The sequence below is a fragment of the Hippopotamus amphibius genome, chromosome 3 (genome assembly GCF_030028045.1).
Source record: "Hippopotamus amphibius kiboko isolate mHipAmp2 chromosome 3, mHipAmp2.hap2, whole genome shotgun sequence".
Classification (NCBI taxonomy): domain Eukaryota; kingdom Metazoa; phylum Chordata; class Mammalia; order Artiodactyla; family Hippopotamidae; genus Hippopotamus; species Hippopotamus amphibius.
Genome location: NC_080188.1, coordinates 98,360,578 through 98,377,632, shown reverse-complemented (window position 1 = coordinate 98,377,632; position 17,055 = coordinate 98,360,578). Strand labels below are relative to the sequence as shown.

The window sequence follows — 17,055 nt, the reverse complement described above, 5'->3', positions numbered from 1 at the left end:
TCCACACATCTGCCTGTCTGTCTGTCTTGCTTTGTCCACCTGCCTACAGGGGCGTCTGCCTGGATTTCCATCGGTGAGTCTGTCCTCCATGTGGGGTTACTTGCACGTGAGTGCTGCACTCACGGGACCCTAAGTATGTGAGTCTCTCTGAGCCTGTAGTGTGTCCCTGAGGGTGGGGAGAGGAGAGATAGGAGCCAGAGCCTGAACTACAGGAGGCTTTATTGATTGGATGGCTTGAGGATAAATTCATGCACAGGAAAGTCACAGGGTGTTATCGTCATGGCTGCTGCGCAGCTGGTCCTATGGCTGCTTGGAGCCACGTCTGGGGTCCATTAGGCATCATCCTGACTGCCCAGCACTTGCACCTGGAAGGCAGACACATGTGGGCCAAGAGGCCTGGGGGTCCCGTGCCTGGTGATCAGTAACTAGAGAGCCACAGCTCCAGGCAAACAGGCCCAGGCCAGTGTCTGGGGAGATGGTGGGCTCTGGCACATCGCAGCCAGTCCCCTCCCAGCAGCTGGGGAAGCGAGGCCTGCTCATGTGCTTGTGCATTTGTGTGTGTGCAGGTGGGACGAGGCTGAGGGCTGCTCTGTAGACAGTGAGGTCTGGGATGTCCACCTCTGCTGGCTGAGGCAGGTCAGGGTGTCTGTGGGGTGGTGGGGCATGGAGTTGCTGCACTGGGTGGGTGATGAGGGGCTGTGGCATTTGGTAGAGGGCCTGAGGAGTAGGGCTGTGGGTCCTGCTAGGGCTGCAGGCCTTTACGGAATGGGGTGCCCCCCCGCTGTGGTACCAGCAGCTTGACCAGCTCCTCCTTGTGCACGGGCTGCAGGCCATCTATGCAGGACTTGAGCTCAGTCATCGCTGCCTTGGCATCTTCATTGATGTCATACTTGCTCAGGGGCCCCTCATAGAGCTCCTCGGTAGACCCCACCAGCAGCGTTTGCAGGAAGGCCATGAATACCTCGTCGCTGTCCTCCCCTGTGGCCAGCCCTGCATTGTGGGGGTGAGAGGACACCAGGGCAGGGCTCTTTCCAACCTCAATCCCGGACTGCCCACCTCCAACCTCGGTGGTCTCCAGACCTTCCCCAGCAATGCCCACCTCACCTGGTCCAGATCTTCCTCCACAGCATTCCCTAACTCCCCCTGCCCGCAGAGCCCTCTTGGCACCCTAACCTCAGCTGCCTTTTTCCACTCCGGGTTCCCTGATGTCACTGAGGAAGGAAGGCCAAGCCTCTGACTCGGTGGGAATTTCCCCTCCACGTGAGGTTGCCTGACCTGGAGCTTGGATCAGGGTCAAGGTCAGCCTGGGCTGGGTTGGTTTGTGATATTGGGCTTGCTGATGACACAGGGGCTGGGACAGAAGCTGGAGCTGGGCTGGGGTTGGGGCAGGGTTGCCTGGGGACTGGGGTTGCCAAGGGTACCAGGGTTGTTGCCCACATCCGTGTTCTGTGGTGGAGGTGGGTTGGGGTGCCTGGGAAGGTGGGCACCAATCACTGAGGGGCCCAGCACCTGGATTCCTAGCTTCCCAGGCTCCCGCCCATCCCCCCCAACAGGCCCCCCGACTGTGCTGGAAGCACCTGGCAGTGCACAGACTCACCACAGGTGCAGAGCAAGGTGAGGGACGCTAGCAGGAGGGCGCTGCTCCCCTTCATGGCAGGTAGCGGAGGTTCCTCAGGAGCTGCGTCAGCCAGCTTTATGCCTTACAGGCACCTGTGCTGGGGGCGGGTCTGACCTGCCTATCAGGGCCTGGCCAGTGAGCACACAGGTGGGGCAGCCGAGGGTGTGTCCTCACCCCCGGCCCTGCAGGGGATGCCAAGCAGCAGGAGCCCTGGGGTGCTGTGTGTGGTGGTTGGCAAACCATTTGGGGTGAGTGGACATAGGTAAGGGCGCGACATGTGTCTGGTCAGTAAAGAAGGATGATGTGGGTGGGGGCACTGAGGGCCTTTGGCCTTGCTTGGCTTGTGGCTGAGAGTGGCAGCCTCTTGGGCTGGGCCCAGGCCTTTGTTTTGGGGTGGGAATCCCCCCTCCATTCAACGTGCTTCGTGGGCCAGCACTGGGCTCTGAGCCCTGAGACAGCCTGGAAGTCTCCACTGGGGCAGAGGTGGGTGCAGAGGGGTGGGGGACTTCATGGGCGTTTCCTGGGACCTGCAGATCTGGGTGGTAGGAGATGGGCCCAGGGCCACAGGAGGCCTGGAGTTGGTGGCAGCCTCCAGGGGATGGAGGGTTGGTCTGAGAGTGACTGAAAGGCGAGGAGCTGGGCCATCCATCTCTGGGTCACTTGCAGGAAGTGAGGAAGGGCTGCAGTCTGACTCGGCTTCCTCCTGTGGTCATCTAGCCTGGAGAAGTCTAGGATCTGGGGGAGATAGTCCAATTCTATGATGGAGAAAGGGGGCTGGGACAAGTGGGCCCACAACCAGATCATCCCAAGAGCAGTGCTGCAGTCCTGGCCCTTATGCCGTGGGCCCGGGCCCCTCTTCTCCTGTTCCATGTTGCCACCTGGTGGCCAATGGCATCCTGCAGGACAGGCCTGCTCTCCAGCAGGGCCCCTGTGGGGACCCAGGGTTTCAGCCCCTACCTGACCCCGCGGGCTCCTCGCTCAGCCCTGACTCGCACCTTGGCCAAACCTCCCGATCAGCCTTGTCCGGGTTGGTTACCCTGCCCCTGCTTGTCACCCTGCCCCTCACTTGCCTGCAGCTGGCCCTGAGTCTGTCACAGACCACAGATGCAGCACTCAGAGCTTCTCATCCACGTGGGCATCCATTTATAACAAGTAGTCTATAATCCCCTTTGCTAACATGAAATAAAATCCATAGATGATATAACCTATACTTATACACATAGTTATGTGTGTAACTTACACACATAATTTCACGAATATAGGAGAAATAACGTGTAATGAGGTCATCTTAACAAAACAATGTGGCTGCATGGGTGAGACTGCACTCGGCAAATTTGAGCCCTCCCCGTCCCCAAAGGCCCGAGGGGTTCTGGTCAGTGAGACAGCCCTTGCTCTGGTTGTGCTCTGATGGACCCATCTCTGTCGTTAACTCAGTGGTCCTCTGGCTGCTTGCTGGGTCACCTGAGAGATGTTTAAAAGTGCTGTCCCTGGGCTTTGACATAGTCCAGCCCCATAGAAGCAGGGTCCCTGGGGGCGGGGCCTGAATATCTGTCCTTCTGACTCTCTCCAGCCCCAGTGGAGACCATCCAACCAGCATTTGTGCCCCGTCTTCTCCACTTTTCTCCGTATCTCCAGAGTCCTGTGTGTTGGTTTGATATGATTTAAAATGCACTTTTTTATGACTTAGGTGAAGTTGTTTTAATCCACTTGTTTATGACAAAGACCAAAAAAAGGATTTTTTGGAAGTAACGTTGTTTGACTTAAGAATGAAGTGAGCTGTGTCAGGGTCATTCCCTAGCAACAGGGCACTGGATGTCCACTCCTGGTTGATTAAGCCGATTCTCTCGAGAACCTCACAGAAAAGGTACATCTCAGCTGAATGTGGACTTTATTCCTGTCATCTCCCCTTGTGTGGAACGACAGTGTAATTAATCTATCATTTGTTTGGATTATGTTATTTCTTTATTGACTTATTATGAAGAGACATCCTGTATGCTCTTGGCTTGTGCAATTATTATAATTCCAACAGTGAACCTGTGTTTAACTATTGGCAAAGACAATCTCAGTCTTTGAGCATAATTTGCTGCCCCCCCCCACCCCCCTCCAGCAGCTGATCAGACTGGAAAGGTAGACTGCTTGCCCTCTTTTACTACATTCAGATTGTGGTTTTTCTTTTTCCCCAAACCCCAGTGCCCTGGAATCGCATGCTATTAGATGTTGCTCCTGCAGCCCTTTGCAGGCACTGTCAGTTACGGAATCCCCAGCAATCTCTCACAGCTGCTGAGGATTTGAGCATCTCAGTTCTGTCTTGCTCTGCTCACTCCTCCGGATACCATTCTAGGTGACTTTGCTATGCACATAGCTAACCCGTCTCACACCTTGACCCTCATTCCCCTGGCCTCCTCCCCTCCTGTGGTCTTCCCTCCACCCACCTCAGTCAGTCATTGTCAGGGTTATTCCCTGGTCTTTGCAATAGCAATAACTGCACTCCCTTCTCAATTTCTGTTTCAAATGCCCCTGCTTCTGGCCATGTCCTGTCCCTCAGCTCACTGCCTCTGGTGCCCAGCGGTTACTCAAGAACTGCTCTGGCCGACTGTTACAGTCCTGCACATATCCAGGGCCCCCAGCCTGGACCTGTGGTGATGTGCTCATGGACATGGCCTTGCTTACACTCGAACTCCCTTCCCCTCCCGCCCTCTCCCCTGACACTGGCTAACGCCACCTCTTCCTCTCCACCTGCCTACTCAGCAGAGTGTGCTGACCTCGCCTTGGTGGGGCCTTAGTGTTGCCCATGACTTCTAGATTCCCAGGATCGGTGTGCTCACATACTTTGAGGTGGGTTTTGTCACACTGTCCCTCCTGTCTTACCCCTGGGCCTCAGCTCTTATTTTGCTAAGCTACTGAATAGATCAGAAGAAAAACTACAGGGGACTTCCCTGGGGGAGCAGTGGCTGACTCCGTGCTCCCAATGCATGGGGCCTGGGTTTGAACCCTGTTCAGGGAACTAGATCCCACATGCTGGCCGCAACTAAGAGCTCACATACTACAACTAAGGAGCCCATGAGCCATAACTAAGGAGCCTGCCTGCCACAACTAAGACCCGGCACAACCAAATAAATAAATATTAAAAAAGAAAAAAAGAAAAACTACACATAGTCTTATCACCAAATCTATCAACCTGCCTTCATTTCCAGGTTTGTGTTTCTTCCTGTTGCAAGAGAGGACCTGTCTTCACACACAGCAATGGCAACCCTCCTCTGTCACTTCTCCCCAAGTGAAGGCTTTGTCATCTCTCTCTGCCTCATTCTCACCAGCATTTGCTCAAGCTGCGACATCACCCATCTGCAAGCAAAATACAGCACAACAAAAGCTGCTCACGGGGCTTCCCTGGTGGCGCAGTGGTTAAGAATCTGCCTGCCAATGCAGGGGACATGGGTTCAATCCCTGGTCTGGGAAGATCCCATATGCCATGGAGCAACTAAGCCCGTGAGCCACAACTACTGAGCCTGTGTGCCACAACTACCGAAGCCCATGCACCTAGAGCCCAAGCTCCGCAACAAGAGAAGCCACTTCAATGAGAAGCCCACGTACTGCATCAAAGAGTAGCCCCTGCTCGCTGCAACTAGAGAAAGGCCGCGTGCAGCAATGAAGACCCAATGCAGCTAATAAGTAACTAATTTATTAAAAAACAAAACAAAACAAAAACACAAAAAACAGCAGCCACTCACTTAGCACTAGTGCTGGAGGCTCCCCATGGCTCCACTTGGCTTTATCTCACTTTGAGCCCCGGGAGGCTCCCAGCCTTCTGTTTTCAGGCTGGGTCTGGCTAGTGGGGAGGGACAGATCGCTTCTGCATTCATTTAACGTCGTAGGCGTGGATCTTCTTTTGATGGAAAATTACAGTCAAAATGTTCTTAAAAAAGACCCACCAGGTTTTATCAATTCATAATGTGTTTGGTTATAATTTTCACAGACGTGCAAATACCAAGATCAAGTTTGTTAAATTATGGAACTCATCACCACCATCTGCAAAGGCTTTCTTCTAGTTTTTGAACATTTATTTGTGCCCTGTGACCTTAGGTGCCCTCATGAAAATATGTGACATTCTGTTCTTGCTCAGAAATATTACAGCTATTAAATACTGAAGATATCAGACAAATCAGTAGGTCAGACTGTCTGACTCACCTTGTTGTTGAGCCAGGGCTGAAAATGGCTGCTTTTCTAGTAGAAACACTGAGTTCATTCAGTCATCAAATTCTCCTAGAGGGGCTCCTCCCCTGGATAACTATCACATCTGAAAATCGTTTACACCTTATATGATTTAGAGCTAACGTTTTTTTTCTCAATAAAGCTAAAAACAAATACCTTTTTTTAACATCAACATCACTGTCTTCACATTACATATATCTTGGAAGAAATGCCATGTTATCAATAACTATTCATCAAGTTATGATGAAAAATATTGAAACCAAGCAGGACCCTGTGGGGCCCTCTGGCTACAAAAGCCTTTCCATGTCCCCTGTTTCTCGTTTGTAGGAAAAAGGCTTCAGCCTCCTAGACCTTCCCTGAGGTCCAAAGGACAGATTCAAACAGTTACTAATTAGGGAAGGGAGGGAATGCAGAAATGAAGGAGGAGTAGTCAACTAGCAACAGAGCAGCGGTGAGGCAGGGTCCTGGTTCCTCCTCAAGAGATGTACATAGCAATACAACTCTGAGTTCTGCAGGAACTAAGGTGGAGGACGGTAAGTTCTGGCTGAGTGCAAGATTCCTGGCGCACCGCCCTGTTACCTCACCGCCAGTCAATCAGAAGGAAGTTGCACAGTATAGCCCTTACCCCACATTTTGCCTTTAAAACCTCTTCCCCCAAAACCGTCAGGGAGTCCCCGTGTTTTGCGCATGAGCCACCTGTTCTCTTGCTTGGCTCTTGCAATAAACCTGTAGACTTAAAAAAAAAAAGCACAATGTGAGAGTTGCGAGTTGAGTTTATTTGGGGCAAAATGAGGCCTGCAGCCCGGGAGGCGGCATCTCAGATAGCTCTGAGAAACTGCTCCAAAGAGGCAGGGGGAAGATTAGTATATATATAATCTTGGTGAAGGAGAAGTACATGCAATCAAACACATATTTTTGTAGGGGGTTTCTGCTAGTCACGAGGAGCAGACGTCACCTTGTAGGGATTTAGTGCTTTTCTAGTTATGAGGAGATGCAAGGGTTGGGCTCATAAAATCAGCTCCTGAAAACATCTAACTATCTGAAGACCTGTTCCATCTGCCCGTTTTCCAAAGCACAGAGTGCCTCCTTCCTGGTCTCCACCCTGAATTCCCTTGCGGGGATGTGGAAGGTCGGCAGCTGTAGCAGCACGTGTGATCTGATTCTTGTAGAGGCAGATGGCAGGTGCCCGTGGCAAGTGCCAGTTTGTAGTTGACAGCAGACCTGCTTCGTACACTAACCTTTGGAAATTCACACAGAAACAGTCAAACGTCCTGCTGTGTTTTCTAGTTGAAAGATGGTGTTATAATTTAGAACCGTTGTTCTCCAGATCCCAAGGAGTACTGAGACCAAGCAGGGTTGCAATAAAATACCATTTTCTTTTATTCATGGGAGCATAGCTGAAGATTTTCCAGTTTTGCCAAATATACCCTAGGGGACGACAAGATGGAACAGAGCTCTGATCACCCACACTTAATTACTCGCCGCCAGTGTTGTGAAATATTGAGCAAACAGCAGACCAATGCAGAACAGTCTCTCAGGGTTGCAATTCCCTAGGCCCAGAAAGGGAGATTCCCAACCAATGCCCCATCCGTGGTGGGGCCAAATGACCAGGCCTTAGTCCCAACCACTGCTCTGCCGTAAGCAAAGCCATTGCAATAGGGAAGAATACTCTGGTGTTGTCACATGTGAGCTCCGTTACCAGAGAAGGCTCAACCAGCCAGTGCAAGTACTGATACACACATACACACAAACAACAAATAAGATCGCACAGACGAGAGATCAGATGAGGTGTAGTCCAAAAATTCCACTCCCATTCCCAGATGGAGGCCTCCAAACAGATTAGCCCAGCTACCGAAAGAGAACCGGCCCAGGGTGGCTTACTTCTCACAGTGGAATGAACCAAGATGGAGCAGGTAGAATTCCCAACCTGCACAACCCGGAGCGACTCACCCTTAAACGACACTGAGTGTGGACCGTAGCTCAGGACATTTCTTGGCTCCACACAGCCTCAAGCCAGGACAGCCAGCGCCTGTCGGGGAGAGTCCCTTCGAGTTCCCTGAAGCAAATTGAGCTCTGGCAGCTACTGGGGACTCAGGGAAGGGGCTGCCCCAGCTGGGGTCGATCCACCATAGGCACAGACTCCTGGCTGGCTTGACAAAATTGTTGTCGAACCAAGTACATGTGCCCAACACACATTGAGGACGAAAGACTGAAACATCAGAGTTTGCAGCAGAGGAAGGTTTGTCAACTACAACCTGGCACTTGTGGGCACCTGTCACCTGCCTCTACAAGGATCAGATCACACGTGCTGCTGCAGCCGCAGACCTTCCACATTCCCGGAAGGGAATTCAGGGTGGAGACCAGGAAGGAGGCACTCTGTGCTTTGGAAAATGGGCAGAACAGGTCTTCAGAGAGATATTTTCAGGGGCTGATTTTGGGACCCCAGCCCTTGCTGAAGGGACTGGGGACTCGCTGAGGTGGAGCGTGCGCTGCCTGCCGTTCCCAGATGGCCCGCAGGGGGCATTTCGCCCACATTGCTGACCCGAGTTCCGAGTGTAGAGCTGGGTCTCAGGACCATGCAGGGCTTCAGCTTCCGGGCAGTGCGGGGTTGCATCCACACTGACAGGGGCCGGGCATCCTCAGGTCCTGCTGGGAGGCGGAGCTGCTGAAGGAAAAGATACAGAAAGAGTGGGGAGAAGTGTCCTGTGTGCGACTGGCTGTGGGGGTCCATCTTCAGAGGACCCAGGGAGGGAAGGGCTTGGTGTGGAAAATTGTGGGTTTTCAGTCGGTGTGTGGTGTAGACAGAGTGCAGTGTTGTTCTTTGCTGTGTGGCGTCCAGTTTTCCCAGCACTGTTTATTGAGGGGACTGTCCTTTCCCTGGTGTATGTTCTTGGCACCGTTCTTACGAATTAACTGACCACATACCTGTAAGTTTATTTCTGGGTTCCCTATTTTGTTCCTCTGGTCTCTGTGCCCATTCCTGTGCCAATTCCACAGTTTTTTTTTTAGTGACTGTAGCTTGGTAATGTTGCTTGAAGTCAGGGAGGGAGATGCCTCCAGCCTGTTCTCCTTTATCATTGTCGGTTGGGGTATAGTGGGTCCTTTTTTTAATTTTTTAAAAATGTTTATTTTGGCTGCACTGTGTCTTTGTTGTGGCATATGGGATCTAGTTCCCTCAGCAGGGATTGAACCTGGGACCGCGCATTGGGAGCACAGAGTCTTACCCACTGGACCATCAGGGAAGTTCCTATTCTAGGTTCTTTGTGGCTCCACACAAGTATGAGGATTGTTTTGTTTCTGTGAAATATCTTTGGAATTTTGGTAGTGATTGTGTAAATGTGTACATTGCTTTGGATAGAATGGACATTTTAACAATATTTTCACCCATGAGCATGGGATATGTTTCCATCTTTTTGTGTCTGTTCAGTTTCTTTCACCAATGTCTTACAGTATCCAGTGTGCAGGTCTTTCAAGTCCTTGGTTAAATTTATTCCTAGTTTTTTTGTGTGATGCAGTTTTAAATGGAATTGTTAATTTCTCTTTCTGATAGTTCATTATTAGTAGATAGAATTGCAAATGATCCTGCAGTTTTACTGAACTCATTTTTCAGTTCTGACAGTTTTTTGATGGTTTTGTGTGGAAAACTAGAATTCAGAAATCCCACTCTTTCAACTGCATACACGACATCCACAGCACCCAAGACATAGTGGCTACTAATATAATCTTCTCACAGCGCCTCTTAATACCATGTGGACTCCTACAAGGGTGATTAGCATCACCACTTTGGTTGAATTTGGTCTGGGTTAGTCTTGACCCCTATAGCAATGTTTGATGTAATCTCTGATTTTCTGGAATGTTACTGACATGGTTGTATTAAAGTGATTTTCTAGTAATTTTCGAATGTTTAAACTGCAAATAGCAGTAGAAAGTTTTCTACATTCACAGCAAATACTGCAGTATGTTTTACCCAAAACAGGGCCACCAGGGAACCAGCACATAATCCCAAAATGAGGAATAATTATGGTTTCCACATTATAATCCACAGGACCACTTCAACTTTCACCAGCTGCCCCAACTTTGTGGGCATGTCTTTTTCCATCCTAGCCCAGTTTTCTTTTCCTGGAATCATCACTGGGGCTTTTCCACATTTTAAAAAACTTCGTGGATTTAAATTGCACAAGATGAACATAATCTGGGTGGCTTTTTCTGTATGGCTTCTTTCCCTTAGGATGTTTTCAGCGTTTTTCATGTTGTAACATGTATCATTTTCTTCATTGTGATTAAGAACATATAACATTTATTGTTTAAATAGTTTTAAGTATACATTTCTATACCATTCACTACATTCACATTGTTGTAAAAATATCCTCACCATTCATCTCCAGAACTTTTTCATTTTTCCCAAGTGAAGCCGTAACCATTAAACACGAACTCTCCTCAACCTCTGGCAATCTTCTGCTTTGTCTTTGAATGTGACTTATCTGGATACCTCATGCTAGTGGAATCATAGAATGTTTGTCCTTTTGCGTCTGGCTTGTTTCACTTAGCATAATAACTCGAGGTTCATCCGCATTGTAACATGTGTGAGAATTACCTTAGTTTTAAAAGTTGAATTAATGCCGTTGTGTAGATGCTACCTTGTGCTTAGCCACTCATCTGCTGAAGGACGCTGTGTTGCTTCCACCTCCTGGCTGCTGTGAATAGTGCTGCTATGAAAATGCGGTATAAATATCTGTTCCAGCCCTTGCTTTCTAATACTTTGGGTGTACACCCTGGAGCGGAATTGAGGGATTCTACGTTAATTCTGTGTTAACGTTTTTGAGAAACCCCTACTGTTTTCCACAGCGGTGGCACCATTTCACTCTATTCCTTTATATGGCAGAATAATAATGCAGCTTACGTATCTACCCTATTTGCTTATGCATTCACCTGCTGTTGGACATTTTAATTGTTTTTACCTTGGGCTGTTATGAACAGTGTTGCTCTGAATATTGGTGTACAAGTTTTTATTTGAACACCTGGTGTCAATTCTTTGGGTATGTATCTAGGAGTGGAGTTGTTGAAACATATGATAATTACGTTTTTATATTATTGAGAAAATGCAAAGTTTCGCACACATAGACTACAACATTTTACACTTCCACAAGTTTAAGCTTTGCAATTTCTCTACATTGTTGCCAACAGTTATTTTTATTTGTTTTTAATACAACCATTCTAGTGTGTGTGAAGATTGTGGTTTTAATTTGCATTTTCATCGTGACTACTCATGTTTGACATCTTTTCATGTCCTTTGTCCATTTCAGAAAATTGGGTTATTCTTTTGTTCATTGGTAAAAGTTCTTGATATGTTCTGGATAAAGACTCTTATCAGATACAGTGTGCCAATATTTTCTTCCATTCTGTGGGCTGTCTTTTAACTTTCCGGATAGCCTCTTTTGATGTACAAAGGTTTGTAATTTTGAGGAACTTCAGTTTATCTATTTTTTTCTTTCATTGCTTGAGCTTTAGTGTCAGATGTAAGAAACTATTGCTAAATGCAAGGTCATGAATCCCTTGGTTTATTACAGAGTTCATGCCCTCGGTATCCACTAGGCTAGGGTTTAGGTCTGGGGTCCTAGTCAGTGTCAGGGTTTAGGGGTCAGGGGTCAGGGTTGGAGAGTCAGGGTAGAGGGTCTAGGTGTCTGGGGTTAGGGTGTTAGGGTTAGAGGGTAGGGTTCTTTATGGTTGGAGTTGGAGTTAGGTTTAAGCATAACTGGCCCCCGTTGCATTTCCCTTCTCCTCTGAGGTCTCCAGGATGGATAGGAGTTGCCCAGGGTCACACATGAGTCAGGGAGTTAAGTTGGGCCACTGTTGTTCTACCCCCTAGGCCTGGGTTCTGAGAGAAGAATGAAATGTCTGTACTTTCTGAGTGTTTAGAATTGAACTCGATGTCAGTCAAGGGTTGTGGAGGGGGTCTTCCTGCCGTCCCATCTGGGAAAGGTGGTGTTAGCCCCACTCTGACTGGGCAGCCTCAGGTTCCAGCACAGCCCAGACAGGAGGGCACTCAGTGTGCATGTGTGGATTTATTCAGGACTGGATGTAGCAACCTGCCTGTCCCCAATACTACCTTCTTGAGGGCTGGTGGGGCCTTTCTGGGACTGCAGGCATCCTTTGTCCCATCTGAGTAGGCATCAATAGATAATCAAGTCTCAGACAGGACAGTCCTTGACCTTTGATCATCTAGACAGGTGTCTGTGGTCCTCTATCTCAGTCCAACCTGGGCCATGTCAAGACCCCATGGACAGTGACTGAGGTGACCACGCTCCTGTGCAGTAGAACAGCTGCCTGGGTGGTGTAGGCATTCCTTGGAGATGTTTCAACTACCAACATCCATGTGGTTGAGAAAAAGTCCTCCCCTCTTAGCCTGGCAAGAAAGGTACTAACTGTCCAAACATTTGAGTGTGACCCTGACACAACAACCATACAGCAGACTGTGGCCCTGCAATGCTTTGTCCTTCCAGTTGTTAGAAACTTTTGACATTCATATTCATTAAGAATCAAAGATATGGGAGTAACTGGGCCTCCCAATGGGAGGTTCCCAGTGAGACTGCATGGTCTTGGAGAGCCGTATACATCCATGTGGCATCTGGAAAGCCTTCTAATTATGGGTTCTATGGCGTGGAGTCATTTTTGAGCCCCTCATTACTTCACTGCACAAGAGTTTCCTTAACATCCTAGCATTTGGTTTCTTCCCTTAGTAAAGGAGTGAGAAGAAACTGGAGAATGAACTATATTGTTCTTCAGGGATGGGTAAGAAATATGGCCAGGGAGCTGGCATGACTCAAGGGCTCCCACCTCTCAGGGGCAGGAATGAGGTCTGTGTGTCTTCTGATTGCAGATGGCCATTCTGGACCAGCCTCTGAGATGTGAGGACCTGATATCCAAGGCAGGAGGCTTGAGTTTACCACCAACAGCGATCCTGCTTTTGTAGCAAGTGAGAGCTTCTTGCGGTCTTGGCAGGACAGTAAGAGCACTGGATAAGTAGCTGCAGTCCCTCACCCTAAGTGAACCCCTTTCCTCCTTTTCTGTCAGGTTCTGTGCTGTGCAGTGAGCTGTCATTGACACAGAATCTGCTGCTTTCTCCAGCCAGCATCTTTTCCCATGCCCAAGTCTGTGCCTCAGTTTTCCTTTGGGAATTACATCTCACCTGCTTCCAGTCCAGACACTTCCAGAAGGATGACCCCATGTTCCACCCAGCTCGGAGATGGGTTTACAACCCACGTGTAGCCAGTCCCATTTTCCATCTTCTGGTTCCTAAGATGGGTCAGGGATGAGAATGTAACCCAAGCCAGGCCAAAGGCATTTAAAGTCATGACTTTACTCAGAACCCAAGAAAAGGAGAATGTCTTTCTCAGAAAATGGATGGTGAGTGGCTGTCAGCCTAGAATTGCTGTTGGCCCAAGAGGCAGTGAGAGAGACTGTGCCTGTGAATGGGGTCCCCCAAAGGCACTGAGCAGGACAAAGCTTTGGAGAGGAGCAAGGTCACATAGAGACAGTGCGAGCCACTGGACCTGCCAGGTCCAAACCCATTCTTAAACTTGCTACTTGCAAGTATTAATTTATTTCTACCATTACAACACATACTAATTTATTTTACTTCAGTAAGTGTGTCCAGTCACTGGGAATATAAAAGTCCTAGTTGACACATCTGAATCAATGATCCCTGATCCTTCCTGAGGTGTCCTTATGGGTGGGCATGGCTGGGGGAGATGAACACACTGGGAGGGGTCAGATGTCAGGGGAGCTTCCAAACAGCTGTGTCCCTGTTCCTTCCCTGTCCTGGGAGAGGGAAAACCTGGAACAATGATAGGATAACCGGTAGGGGGAAGAGGTTCCTCAGTGGTTAATTGGCCTTTTTGTATTTTCTTTAATTTAGGGTCCATTTTGTTAATGTGTTTTTACAAAGAAATCACCTGTTTTCCCTAGATATCCAGTTTGTAACAATAAGTTTCTCTTATGTGACTTTTAATTTTCCCTGTCTAATTTTCTACAGAATCATCACAAATAATGAACAAACACTGATACTTTATTATTAACTGAAGTCCATACTCATGTTCCCTTTGTTATCCCTTTCCTTGTTCCAGGGTCACAAAGCACATGTGGTCACCATGTCTGTTTAGTCTCTTCTGGGCTTTGAGAGTTGCTCAGACTCTCCTTGTTTCTATGACCTTGACAGTGTGGAGGAGGACTGGTCAGGTATTGTGTAGACTGCCCTGCACTGGGATTTGCTTGGTGTTTTTTTTGTGATTAGACTTGGCTTTGAAGAACCATATCACAGAGGTAAAGTGCTTCCTCTTCACTATATATCAAGAGAACAGGCTCTCAAGGGAAATTATGACTTACATTTATAGCTTTGTCACCTAGCTGAGGTAGAGTTTGTCAAGTTTTCCCACAGTGAGGTTAATTTTTTCCCATGTCCAATACCGTATGTCTTATTTAGGAGGAAGTCATAATGTAGAATCTACACTTGAGGAGAGAGGAGTTAGCTTCGCTTACTTGATGGACAGCTGAGTGTCTTCCTTTTATTAGAGAAGGGTATTAAAACCTTACATGTGGGAGCTAAATATACTCAGCTGACAATGCATGGAAATACATGCATGTATCACAGCCTATGCATATACACATAAAGATTTCTACGTGGAACTTTGTGTATCTATATTAGGCTAAAGAGAGTTTATACTGAGGTCTCCACCTTGAGCTGTTATGACATGGATATTGCAGCCTTCTTCCTTTGTTTGTCTGTAACTTCCCACTCCAGTGGTAAGAAACCTGACTTCCATTGTTTGTCATTTGTTGGATTCTGTGCTTGTTCATTCGATTACTGATATACTGGTTTCGGTACTGTTAGCTACTACCCACCGTGGGAAAGAACTTATAGAGTTGACTGCTTATGTATGGTATATTGTGCCTCTGGCCTACAGATTCCATTCATTTCCAAAGTTAACTTAGGTCCCACCACCAATAGTGAGTGTTTTCATACATTTCTAAATCAGTTAGGTTCTTTGTTACATTCTGTTTTCCAGTCTTTTACACTCCTATATCGTAAGAAACTAAATTTGAATAGGTTATAATTCAATTGTTGGGTTTTTTAAAAAAAAAATCTAGGGTTTAGACAAATGCATAGTGGTGGGTATTCATCACTAAAGTATGGTATGTGATATTTCAACCACATATTCCATAAACTCTTTCCAAAACATGTCTGTTTTACTTTTTCTAGAATATCATATAAACAAGGTCATACAGTGTGCAGCACTTCAGAGTCGGTCCTTTCACTTAGTAAAAAAGTGTTAGGTTCATCCTTTTTTTTTCCCAGGGGTCCATGATTCATTCCTTCATATCTCTGAATACTATTGCATTGCATTATATGAGAGGAAAAATAATTGTCCCTCTGCTCTTCAGTGTTCTTCATAGAGACTCACCTTGTAATGGAAGGAAAGTGAACTGGAGAAAAATAATCAGAAGTTTAATATACACCATGCATACCTCCTGTATACTTGACAGATACCCAGGAAAAGTCACTCCCTGAAATGGCCCAAGCCTTTACCTTATATGCTGTCCTCAGCTAAGAACAAAATAAGATGTTAGGAAATGGAGGAAGCCATTTAAGGGAGGTTATTAGGCAAAGCCCAGTAAACAAGGATATGTTGTTTACGCAGATTTACACCCAAGCACATTCCATTGACAAACTTTTCTTAATATTTAGTCATCATTCAATTCCTGGTCGTCCAGAGAGGGACACACCATTACAAATGGAGATACCCTTAATAAATGTAAATTTACCTCATAAGAGGCATTTTCTACTTGTTTTTCAAAGATTCTCCTGGGTCTGCTGTTCTTTAATCAGTCCAAAATTATGCTTTCGTCAAATGGGCATATTTTGGGGGTGGTGTGTCCACCCCTTGACATGTTTGTGTCCTAATTTGCTTATGAATTCATCTACAGAAGGACATCCGGATGTCTTTAAGTTTTTAGCCATTGTGAATAGAGCTTCTGTACATTACTTGATGCTAGTTTTTGTTTGAATGTATTTTTTCAAAGCAGTTGTCTAAATACAAGAGCTATGCTTGTTGGATTCCAAGGTGAGACTATTTAGATTTTGAAAAAACTGTCAAATTGTCTTCAGAGTTGGTTGTGCATGCATTCCAGCAGCATCTTGTGTATATTCTTGTATGCTTATGCGCTACCTGTTTATCTTCTTTGGTCGGGTGTGTGTGTAAATGTTTAACAAGTTTTAATGGGCTTGTTTGGCACAGTTTCAGTACAAACCGTTTATCACATATGTGTTTTGGAAACAGTTTCTTCCAGTTCATTGTTGGTCTTTTGGTTTTCTGGAAAAGGTCTTTCATAGAGTAGACATTTAATTTTATAAAGTGCACATTATTATTTTCTTCTGTTGATAGGCTTTTGGTGTTGTATGTTTAAAATGTATCACCAGACCCAAGGTCGTGTAGGTTTTCTTTTTTCTTCTAGAATTTTTATAGTTTGGTAGTTGAAATTTCTGTATTTAATTCAGTTTTGAGTGAATTTTGGTTTAAGTTGTCAAGTTTGTGTCTACATTAATGTCATTACATATGGTTTCTAATTAATTGTTCCTTAACCATTTTTTGAGAGGATACAGTGAGAGACTTGGCTCCATTTCAGTTTGGATTTCCAAACTCTGTATACACAGCAGACCTGAAGTCGGGCTGAGGCCTCTGGGTTTGTGAGTGCGGCGCTCCCGGCACTTCGCTGATGTCCCATAGTGGGTGCCAAACCCCCCCTCTCTGACCCTGGGGGCCCAGGTACATCCTGCCCAGACCTTGCTCTGTGACAAGTGGACAGGAGCTTTGTCTCCTCAGGACCCATCAGGGCCTAGGTTTCTGGACCATGGGGCAGTGTCCACACTGACAGGAGCTGGGTTTTCTCAGCACCCACTGGTGAGGAGATACCACAAGAGGAAAAATTGAGGAAGTGGGGAGAAGCTTCTTGTGTGCAGATGACTGCTGGGTGGGTGGGGTGCATCTCCAGGGGACTTGGGAGAGAAAGGGTTTAATGTAGAATATTGTGCATTTTCACTCAGTTTTATGTGCAGTGTAGATGGTGACCAGTGTCGATATCTGGAGTGTGGTATCTAGTTTTCCTGGCACCTGTTTTTGTTTTTTGTTTTTCCTTTAATAACTTTTATTGAGATACAATTGACATACAATAAA

General features: G+C 47.0%; 2 protein-coding genes across 3 annotated transcripts in view; one reads left to right on the top strand and one right to left on the bottom strand.

Annotated features, from left to right (window-relative positions):
- BET1L (Bet1 golgi vesicular membrane trafficking protein like) overlaps positions 1-17,055 on the top strand; it is a 30,831-nt gene that overhangs the window by 11,064 nt on the left and 2,712 nt on the right. Inside the window, exon 4 of one of the 2 annotated variants that reach the window (XM_057726511.1) lies at positions 4,813-5,998. The exons of the other annotated variant lie outside the window; for it this stretch is intronic. Coding sequence (XP_057582494.1) covers positions 4,813-4,896 — 84 coding nt within the window. The 3' untranslated portion in view covers positions 4,897-5,998. Of the gene's footprint in view, positions 1-4,812; positions 5,999-17,055 lie in introns of those variants that run through there. 2 annotated transcript variants of the gene reach the window in all.
- SCGB1C1 (secretoglobin family 1C member 1) lies at positions 203-1,660 on the bottom strand. Its single transcript, XM_057726513.1, has 3 exons — positions 1,598-1,660; positions 791-990; positions 203-365 (listed from the first exon to the last, which is right to left on the bottom strand). The coding sequence occupies exons 1-3, from the start codon at positions 1,650-1,652 to the stop codon at positions 333-335; spliced, it is 288 nt and encodes a 95-aa protein (XP_057582496.1). The 5' UTR covers positions 1,653-1,660; the 3' UTR covers positions 203-332.